Source organism: Mytilus californianus, unplaced genomic scaffold, assembly GCF_021869535.1.
Source record: "Mytilus californianus isolate M0D057914Y unplaced genomic scaffold, xbMytCali1.0.p SCAF_8, whole genome shotgun sequence".
Taxonomy (NCBI): Eukaryota; Metazoa; Mollusca; class Bivalvia; order Mytilida; family Mytilidae; genus Mytilus; species Mytilus californianus.
Genome location: NW_026262734.1, coordinates 11,298,036 through 11,309,439, shown reverse-complemented (window position 1 = coordinate 11,309,439; position 11,404 = coordinate 11,298,036). Strand labels below are relative to the sequence as shown.

Here is an 11,404-nt window from a genome sequence, read left to right as displayed (position 1 = left end):
TTTCAAATAAAATTATATAGAATAAAAAAAAAAAAAAGAAAAAAAAAGAAAACTCTCCACAAGAGACCAAATGACGTAAAAGTTAACAACTATAGGTCACCGTACGCTATTCAACAATGAGCAAAACCAATACCGCATATCATCTATGAAAGGACACGGATGACAAATGTAAAACAATTCAAACGAGAAAACTAACGGGCTGTTTTATTTACAAAGCACTAAACGACAAGAAGCTCACGAGAGCCTGATATCGCTCAGCTGTAATTTCAGTTTCAGGCATTTGATTTATTTGTAGATCTTACTTTGCTGAACAATTTTGTCATTTACACTTTCTCTTTTTCTATAATAATATTAAAAATAATACATAACCCAAAAATGTAAAATTCCGAAAAATTAACTATTTCTGGACAGTAACCCAACAATAAGTTGCCATTGGTCTGAAGATTACTTGACAGGTAGATCTAAACCTGTTTAACACTTTCACCTATGTCAGTTTTTCTCTTACTGCTTTAGTTTTTGAGATGAAAGCCGAAAACTTCATTTGACCCCTTTGTTCTATTTTGAGAAACTGCCACCATGTTTTTAAATGGATCAAATCCCCGAATACAATCTATAAACTAGATACCCTAAGGAACATTCAATTAAAGTTTTGAAGTATTTGATCAAGTAGTTTCAGAGGAGAAGGTTTTTATAAAAGTAAATAGAACTTCACAAAAATTATAAAGGGCAACAACTCCTTAAGGGGTTAATTGACTGTTTTGATCATGTTGACTTATTTGTAGATCTTACTTAGCTGAACATTTATTGTCATTCTTTCTCTCTATCTATTATAATATTAAAGATAATATCCAAAAAAAGTAAAATTTAATAAAAATAAACTATTTCTAACAGTAACCCAACAATGGGTTGTTGAACTTGTCTGAAAATTTCATAACAGATAGATAATGACCCATTTATCACTTTAACTCCCTTTCACTTTTGCTCTAACTGCTGTAGTTTTTGATATATAAGCCAAAAACTGCTTGTGTCCCCTATGTTCTATGTTTAGCCATGGCGGCCATGTTTGTTGATGGATGAAAACTTCGGACACAATTTACAAACTAGATACCCTAAGGAACATTCAGTTAAAGTTTGGAAGTATTTGGCCAAGTAGTTTCAGAAAAGAAGATTTTTGAAAAAGGAACAGACTTGCTTGGATTCGAACGTCACTGATGAGTCTTTTGTAGATCTTACTTTGCTGAACATTTTTGCTGTTTACAGTTTAAATTTATCTTCAATAATATTCAAGATAATAACCAAAAACTGCAAAATTTCCTTAAAATTACCAATTTAGTGGCAGTAACCCAACAATTGGTTGTTCGGTTCGTCTGAAAATTTCAGTGCTGATAGATCTTGACCTATTAAACATTTTTTTTGCATTTGACCCATATGTTCTATTTTTAGCCATGGCGGCCATGTTTATCGATCGATCAAAGCTTCGGATACAATTTATTAACTAAATACCCTAAGAAACATTCAGTCAAAAGTTTGAAGGTATTTGGCACTGTAGTTTCAGAGGAGAAAATTCCTGAAATAGTTCAAGACGACGACGACGACGGACGACGACAGATAACGACGACGACAGACAACGGACGACGACGGACGCCAAGTAATGGCATAAGCTCACATGGGGCCTTTCGGGCCCGATGAGCTAAAAAACAAATATGATAAACAGCAACTAACGACAATCATTGAATTGGAACGCTCATACAAAATGTGGCGGGGTTAAACATGTTTGCTGGTGCCAAACATCCCCCTGGACAGTGGTGTAACTGTACAACATAAGAATAAATATGAATCAGTTGAAAAAAGCTTAACTCATCAGATCGATACTGCATGCTACATATCAGAGAATTAATATTTATTCCAAAATATAAGAGTTGTATTGATTTAACAACATCTGTATAAATGAAACGAACAATTCTGTCATGTCATACTTGATGCTCATTTTAAATAGGTATGCATTATTTTTGTTAATGTCTTCACACAGAGCAAAAGCGAGCTGTAAAATGTTCACAGCAAAATGCCAACGATTTTAAACTTAGCATAAAGCATGACAAGAAAAACTATTTCGATTCTACAAAAAATTATATGTCATATCGGAACTATAAGACAAATTCGAAAGGCAACCATTTAGATTTGAGGCTGATATAAGGTCTGGAAAATTAATCGATTCACAAAAGTGTACAAATACATGTAAACTTACTTTTTCTAAATATTTTTTTTTATGTTCAAATGAGGAATACCAACAAATTGTCAGTTTTAACCTTTATGGTTGTTTTGGATGATACTTAGGTTGCAGTCTCGCACATTCAGCCTATGTATTATTAAAAAATATAGCTTTGCTTTCAAAGCGAAAGGAAAGTCTCCTATTTAACAGTCAGTCTACGTACATGTAGCAAAGATGTCAGATTTGAAGGAACTCTCCCGAATCTTTCAGCTTAAAAAACAGTATTACCAAAAAAACTGATTGTGACCATTTTTCTTTCAAATACCGATATCCCAGCTGTTTAGAAGTAATGGAAATATTGCGTTCATTAAAATCAGAAACTTCACTGCATACACGTGCACATCTAACCAACTGAGAAATATATACTCCACTTGAAGTTCTAAACGAACATTACCATCATGGAAAGGAAAATTAATTTAAAGACTGGAAAAGTCGTCCATTTAACATTAATGTTTGTTAGGATATTAACATGTGCAATTCTAATAGTAAGGTCATTATTTATGTTGCGATATTTAGTAATAAGGAGTTAAGCTTGATACATTTCATTGTGAATTTAGTAAAAACCAGGATTTTATAAACAAATTATATGATCTTTATATCTGTCTGGTTAGTGTATAAATCTGCAACATGAATGACAGAAAAGATTCCAATCGGAATACACATAATTTTGGTGTTCATTAGAAGTTTCAATTATATGTTGTTGAAGCATATTCATATACGATCTTATCTTCACTATAATCTGTAGGTTTGAACAAACTCGAATGTTTTATCGAGTTTTCGGGTATTTCAACATAGGACTAACGTCAAATGATGACAATAGTGGATCTGCCCTGTCTATAAATGCAAATACAAAACGCGTTCATAGAGACGTAACGTTAGATATTGCAACTACCACGAAAAATAGCGCTAAGTAAATCTTTGACGGGAAATTTTTCTTAGAAATGCAGAAATGAAAATTAAAAATAAAGATTGTTTCACAAAATTCCACAGTATGATAGAGAAAGAATAAAGAATATAGTACATTTAGGTATCGGAAAACACAGATTATCACAAAAAATGTTTACTTAACGTTGTGCCATGTAACAAACTCGAAACATAAAACTCGTTTTTTTTCGATAAAATACGCCAAATTTTCACGCAACTCTTCGAACTTTTGACGCCGTCACAATTAAGCGTAATATGCCGAGACTTTAAAAACCGCATTCACAAACTCCTCCCTTCGCTTACTGTAAATGTCCTGCTTTCAACAAAATGAAATAATTCACATCATACAAAGGATGCACACCTATGAGACCATCAAAAACCAGTATCATAAGTACATGTATTGTCTCTTTTACCAGCGCTAGATTAAAATCATATTCAATGTGGTTTGAACATATACTGCAAAAATATTCCTCTAACACCACAAAATTACTGACATTAAAATCTAATATCCTATGTAAATTATAAAATGTTGACGAAGGCTTTTTTATAGCACAGGTACAGTAGTATTTACATAAGAGAAGAGAAAAAAGAAATAAACAAAAGTGAAAATCGTGGGCTAAAAACAAGGAACTTTACATCGAATCAAGGCAAGCCGAAAAACATAATGAAAAAACAGGAACAAAAGAATCCGCGAGGAAAAGAGACGAACGAGAACAGGAAAAACAAAGGAATATTAAGGAAAAGGAAAGAAAAGGGAAAGGAAGAAACTGTATCGCGATAAATTAAAATAGTCATAAGAAACAAATTTAGAATTTAATAACAGAAATACACCATTCAAAAAATCGCTACCGAAAACACCTATTCAAGCGCAGAAATCCCCAACGGTTAATATTTTGATAAATATGAATGTTATTACGAGTCCCGAAGATAAAACAGTTGATTCCACGAATTCTAATATCATAAAAAATATTCAAGAAATAATTTCAACAACAAAAAAGCAACGTTCTAAAACAGCAACAACAGTTATGGATATTCTTACTACATGCTAAACACGTAAGTAGAAAAGTAGGGCTAAACAACAAAAGGTTGAGTCAAGGAAGGCAACATCGAGCGTCAGTTTTAAAATTGGACAATGCTTCGTGGAGTTTTACAAAACATAAAACTAGATCAGATGCTTTAAATGATATGTATAAAAAGCTTGTATTTGATTTTTAGACCTCTTTTGGTGTGTATAGGCCTACGGGTAACAAAAGTGACATGAAAAGAATGAGAACTGGTCCTCAAAAATTTGTTTCACATGCAGTTTATGTATATTTCGATTTCAAGGAAAAAAATCCAACTAATAAAAATTTCCATTGAACATTTGTAAAACTTAAACCGTTTTTCGTGCAATCTATTCGTCCTAAAGATAAACAAAACTGTTGCTGTAGGTACCATATCGAAATTCACCGTATTTTCAAAAGTTGCAAGGACTTCAGGCGCGAAATACTTAAAAACAATCCTGCACTTCAAAGAGAAATTAAAATTTATGAAAATCTTAACGAGCTTGTCAACGAAACTGTATGTAAAAACTCGGAAAATGTGTATCAACTTAAATGTTTACAAAGAAATTATGACAATTGTGGTGTTCATAATTTCAAATTAACGGAAGAAGACAAAACTGATAATTTAAACATGTCTACTGTACAGTGGGAACGGTATGAATACGTAGATTCAAAACGCGGATCTAAATCTATTTGAAGCTTATGCTCGTAAAGAAGTTAACTAAACCATTTGAAATGTTCTCTTTTTTAATACAAATTGTCCGTACTTTCCGTACCACCAATTTAGCGCTTCTAGGCAATCAAAACAGTTGCGATCCTTATTAGATAACTTACCTCATTATCATTGTTTAACAGTAAATGATTACTCAGAGAGCTACAAATGCTTGGATAAGACTGAAATCCAAACTGGATATTTAAAAAAAATTGAAGTATCTATTCATGTGACTCTTTTATACCGACACGCGGTCCTTGAAGTAGATGGTATCGAAAGTTCAGTAGATAACCCTGTTATTATTAAACATGTTAAAGAGGAATTTTTCGTTATAAGTGAGGATGACAAACGCAACCAGTACATTGCACATTATGTTCAAAAATCAGTTTTCAGAATATTTACATAAAATCAGCTACAATCGAAAAGTTATGCACGAAATTTATGGTGGTTGTGGAACGCAATACAAGTGCCGTCATTGTTTTCGTCTTTTAGCAACGACTTTTTCAGATTAAGAATATGATTTTATCATAAGAAATTTTTTTGAAACTGCGCATGCAAAAGTGCACAAGACGCGGCTGGCGGATATATAACGAGAGAGGCGGATTTGTCCGTAATCCGTGGTCGGTCATCCATTTAGAACGGAAAAGATTTATTCAACCTTTCTAACAATAATCTACAGAAACCAAAATCAACCGGCTGCAAGCGCAGAATTTTTAGATAAGTAAAAACCATCCCCCGAAATACAACACAACATTTCAAAAGCATTGCCAATATTCCAAAAATTCATTGTGTTAGAACGACTAATAACTCCGAATCGATGGTGACTGATTTGTCCTGTTATACGTGTGATCAATGTGTGTCAGCTAACTATGAATTATGTCGCAACTTTCGACTCCGCGGAAATTCTCGGGCAGTTAAAATTGTACGCGAACATGCAACATAAAACCATGCATTTGAAAATAACAACAGTGGAGATTCTTAACTAGATTTAATTAGTAATGGCACAATCAAAGCCGTTGTCGCGAATGATTATGATTTCGATTTTCATTTAATAAAAACTTAAGATGAGCCAGAAATATTACCATCAGCCGTCACAGACGACTGGGGTATTGCCTTTCCTAGAGGCGCTAATGTTTTGAAAGGGTATTACTATGATATTGTCAGTAAGTGGAATTGTTCGTACAAACTTGTTCCAAAAAGACTTGCAATAAACTATTCCGTATCTGCCAGATATATTTTAACCAAATCCGAAATTAAAAATCTGAAAACAGTATCAAGCTAAACTAAGAACATATGAACTTTTTAGCAGCACTAGACGATATTTAATTAAATCATTTATCAAATCGCTAAATTAAGTTTTTTTTTATATTTTCAAACTATACTATTAGTGAAATTAAACACAATTTTTTTTGGTTTGTCCTTGTCTGATTACAAATTATTATTGAAATGCATGACCAGTTGTGTATAAAGGAGCAAATACTGATGAGGCAATACCAAACAGTATTCTTTCTGTCTTTGTATTCAGTACCACGGAAATATTTTAAAAGATTAAAAGTATAAAAATTACAGTTCTTTTTTATCCCCTTTTAATACAAAAAAAGACTGCCTGTTCGTTTAGGAATAAGAATAAAAAATCGTATTGGATTGGTCTCACACAGCATTTATACTTTTGTGTAATACTTTGCATTTACCCAACAAGGAAAATAGGAAAATGGTGTGCGTTTTCGAAATGACGTTCCAATCTAACGTCATTTTTCTGTTACACTTAATATTAGCAATATATGACGTTGCGTCAGAGCATATTAGTTGTTCTAAGTTGTAGATATCGTTTTAGTACACTAATTTGGATAAAGTTGTTTTCTAACTGTTCCATATGACTATTAACAGTATTCACGCATTTTCTATAAAAAGAATTCAATAATTTTTTATTAGCTATTTCTCTTGAGGAAAAGGAGTCGCTCATGAGGAAACGACGTTCGTTTGCGAATTTTACGATTTTTTCATGCTTGAGATATGCAAAATACAATATTTATATATAAAATCATCACTCACACACAAAAAGGTCTAATAATCCAAAAGAATAAATTATTTCTGAAAACATAAAAGCAATTGTGAGAGCACTGCTTTAACGTTGATTTTGTTTTTTGTAAATGTCATTAGAATACACAACATTTGTAATGTAATATATATAAATATTTAAAACTTTTGTTATTTTCAAAACGTACCTTTCTGCAGTTAACTGTATATGTTCTTTGGTCTTGTTGTCTCCCATTTCCTGGAAAAATATTTACAAAGCAGTTTGATACCTCTCACAAGCACTTTACGAAGCATACTGACTTAACTTTGATTTTTGGATAATGTCTGTCCAAAATAAACAAGAGAATAAAATACAGATGCTAAATTGACATGAATTTATGTGATCATTGTTAAGGATTCTCTTTTTTAATGTTACAAATACTCACATTACAAATTTGAAATTAAAATAACGATTTAAACTCACAATAAAAAAGTGTTTATGCTAGATTATTCAATGTTGTTTTTTATTTCCACCCCACGGCTAAAAATCAGACGAATTTGTTTTCACATGCATATTTAGAAAAGAATATTTTTAAAACATATTTATTACACCAGACTTTTCAATTCCGTTGCTGGCTGAAAAGATTACAAATGCATATTGATACATAATCTCTTGTACGATATGTATGTAGCAATGTTTCTAGCAGTAAAAACAGGTGTAACCCTTTATGTTTTTTGGAAAATGCCTGTTCCAAGTTAGAAATATAACAGGTATTTCAAAGTTGTTCCTTCGGTTTATATATTCAAGCGTTTGATTTTTGTCGGTTTTTATGGATAAAGGGAACAGTAGTATACCGGTGTTCAAAATTCATAAATCGATAGAGAGAAAACAAATCCGGGTTACAAACTAAAACCGAGGGAAACACATCAACTATAACATGTATAAGAGGAAAACAAAGGAACAACAAGAACACTGAAGTGCAACAAAAACAAAAGACAACATACATAGAAACGAACTATTTGATAACAACTGCATTTTCCTGACTTGGTACAGGACATTTTAAAAAATTTGGGTTAAACCTGGTTTTATGGCTAGCCAAAACTCCCGCTTATATGACAATGTTAAAAAGCATCGCTAAAATGACAACACTACGTGACAGAAATACAGCACAAACACACACAAGAACACTAGACACAGAGAAACGCACAAACAAATAATATAATAGTCGACACAACATGCAAATGGCAGAACAACAACGAACATCTTCCATCAACGACAGACACCACACGACATCATAAACAATGACGTACTTACGTGACGAACATGCGATAATGATTTTTCGGTTTGTATGGGCTTGCCCTTTCTAATTTACTTTAGAGTTTGGTCATTTTTATAACAAATATTCACATTACAAATTTAACAGGTCAGGAATAACCATTAATTGGTGGATTATACCTAAATTCAGATATAATCCACCATTCGACATCTAATTAGTTACACAAATTGAGGTATAATGCCATTTTTATCCAAAATTGCAAAAATATACTCCAATATCTCTTAAAAACAATTTTGGATAAAAATGTCATGTCTCCAATGAGTACTCATCAAAGCTTAAGATGGTATATGCAAAAAGCTGCTCGAATATCTCATTAAACAATTTTGTGAATAAAAACTGCATTATACCTAAATTGGTCTATCTCACTATATGTCAAATGGTAGATTTTACTGTAATTGAAGTATAATCCACCAACTAATGGTTATTCCTGACCTGTTTAAACATGTTAAAGTTATAATGTTGACTTCAATGTCACTACATATCCCATTTCTTATTATAAATAAAAATAAAAATAAAAATCTAAAAATTAAATCAGCAACGTTTAGAGTATTACGTATCAATGCTGATTTTTGTTTTATCCATAATTACAGCGCACGGCAAAGAAGGTTAGCCAAAATGTATTGCTCGTGAATATTAAGAAAAGATTATGCGTAAAACATACGTGTATCGTTTGTTTGTTGACTTCCATTGTCGGCTGATCTTCTTCTTTCTGAGTAAAGGATTAAAATGCATATTGATAAATTTTGGAAACCAATTATAACTATTTGTATGACATGTAGTAACTTTTTTATTTATTCAACCATGATCTTCTACATATGTCTGTACCAAATCAAGAATATGACTGTAATTGAATTTTTCCTTGGCATTCTTTTGTTCTGTTATTACATTTTATTTCTTAAAAGTTTTAACAGATTCTCTGTCCGAAATAAACAAACAAAATTAAAAGACATGAATTTGTCTGATATTAACAAAATAACTTATCTTAGAATTCAAATATCGAAAAATATTCAACTAGTGACAGAACAACATATTGATAAACGAATACATGAAAGTGTTATGGTTATTCGGTCATGAGTTTAATAATGTTATCGACTTACGATATACAATACATGAAACCATAACAAAACAAACGATACTTAATGTAATGCTACGTTAAAGAATTTTAAAAATAAGGTCGGTGCATAAAATCCAAACGTTGTTGGGAAAAAAATCGAATAAGAATTTCCGGACTTTATTCAGAAATATTTCATTGTCTTTTAAAAGTCAAAAGAATAAAAAAAGAGAGAAGATACAAAGAATGTCACAAAAACAATACAAACAGACAATCCCAGACTGAAAGTTGATCCGAAGCGCTTTTCTAGATTTACCTTTATCAAGAACGCGCAAACCTAAATATTTAAAAACCAGTTATATATAAATGAACTCTTCATAGATACCAGGTTAATATTTTATACGCCAGAAGCGTGTTTTGTCTACGAAAGACTCATCAGTGACGCTCGAATCAAAAAAGTAAAAAAAAGGCTTAATAAAGTACGAAGTTGAAGAGCATTGAGGAGCCGAAATTCCGAAAGGTGTCAAATACAGCTAGGGTAACCTATTCCTGACGTAGAACATCCGTAGTATTAGATACATTCATAGCTTATAAACAGTTATTGATTCCTTAATATGACCATATCAATGATAATTCATGTCAACACAGAAATGCTGACTACTGGGCTGGTGATACCCTTGGGGAGAAACCTCCACCAGCAGTGGAATTGAACTAGTGCTTGTAATAAACTCAACAAAGATACCAGCCTTTTAATTGTTTTATGGTCAGACGCTTTTACCACTCATCATAGATAACATGATTAAAATTGTATACGCCAGACGCGCGTTTCGTCCACAAAAAACTCATCAGTGACGCTCGAATCAAAAAAGTAAAAAAAAGGCCAAATAAAGTACGAAGTTGAAGAGCATTGAGGACCTAAAATTCAAAAATAGGAAGAAACGTTCAGAGCTATATGACCAAAAGAACTAATAAGAACATCCAATTAATCAAAGGTCAAATTTGCCTAAAGGAAGTTCGAACCGTAGTTGGAAATAATTAAATCAAGGGTAAATTTTAAGAAAGTACATTACAATGTATAAATCGTATCCTTCCTGAACAGTCATAAGTCACGCTTCTTGCTCGTTAAGAACCTTTAGAACAACTGTTTGAGGGGTCCATATGTGGCCTGTTGCAAGTCAAAATATCAGTCCCTATCCAATATACCCTCATATTGTAGTGGCAGACATAATTTCCCCGACCTTCATCCAGGACGGTCTCTATAACAGGACCTATACTACATAATGTATTTATTGTTTAGATGTTCTCGTCCTGAACATGCATTAAATATTTATCACTAAACGTTCATCAAACATCATTCAACCAATCAATCCTCTGTTATAGTTTTCTGTCAAAATTTGAGGTTAGCATCCATGCTTCTTTATTCTATTGTCTACGTTACCAAATGTGACTGAATTGAACTTTGTTACTGTAACTGAAGCGAACATGTCGTTCCTAACACATTCATCAACACATTCTACACTATATCGAAAGACTTGGAGCTACTTCACTTGCAAGGATACACATTAAACCAAATCTGCACAGTATCTCCAAGTGGTGGTGTTTACCGAGCCCGGAAATGAAAAAAAAGAACCAGGTAAACTTAGCGATCCTTTAAATAAATTTTTTCTAAATGTTATCTATTCAACACTGAAATTAGATCTTTAAATATTGTTTTTATTGGATTTAATATTGATTTTGTTATCAGTAAATTCAAACCATACTAAATATTATTTTATAAACATATACACTTTCACTGTTCTACAATCTGTCGATGATTTAACCCCTTTTCGACTGATTTTCATTGTTTGATCTGATGTTATGCTGTTACACCACTGTCCCATGTTAGGTTTTGTCGCCAGCAAACATGTTTAACCCCGCCACTGTCACAAGTCAGGAGCCTTTAATACAGTGATTGTCGTTTGTTACTGTATATCAGTTTTGTTTATCGTTTATCGTTTTGTAACCCGGTTTTATGGCTAGCCAAACCTCCCGCTTATATGACAATGTTAAAAA

At 32.3% G+C, this 11,404-nt stretch overlaps 2 protein-coding genes across 4 annotated transcripts in view; both read right to left on the bottom strand.

The window, feature by feature from the left end:
* LOC127712352 (uncharacterized) overlaps positions 1 to 11,404 on the bottom strand; it is a 143,248-nt gene that overhangs the window by 72,572 nt on the left and 59,272 nt on the right. The window lies entirely within an intron of this gene.
* LOC127712355 (uncharacterized) overlaps positions 1 to 11,404 on the bottom strand; it is a 70,770-nt gene that overhangs the window by 8,628 nt on the left and 50,738 nt on the right. Inside the window, exons 6-7 of the mRNA XM_052218729.1 lie at positions 8,963 to 9,010; positions 7,174 to 7,223 (exon numbers count right to left, since the gene is read on the bottom strand). Coding sequence (XP_052074689.1) covers positions 7,174 to 7,223; positions 8,963 to 9,010 — 98 coding nt within the window. The remainder of the gene's footprint in view (positions 1 to 7,173; positions 7,224 to 8,962; positions 9,011 to 11,404) is intronic.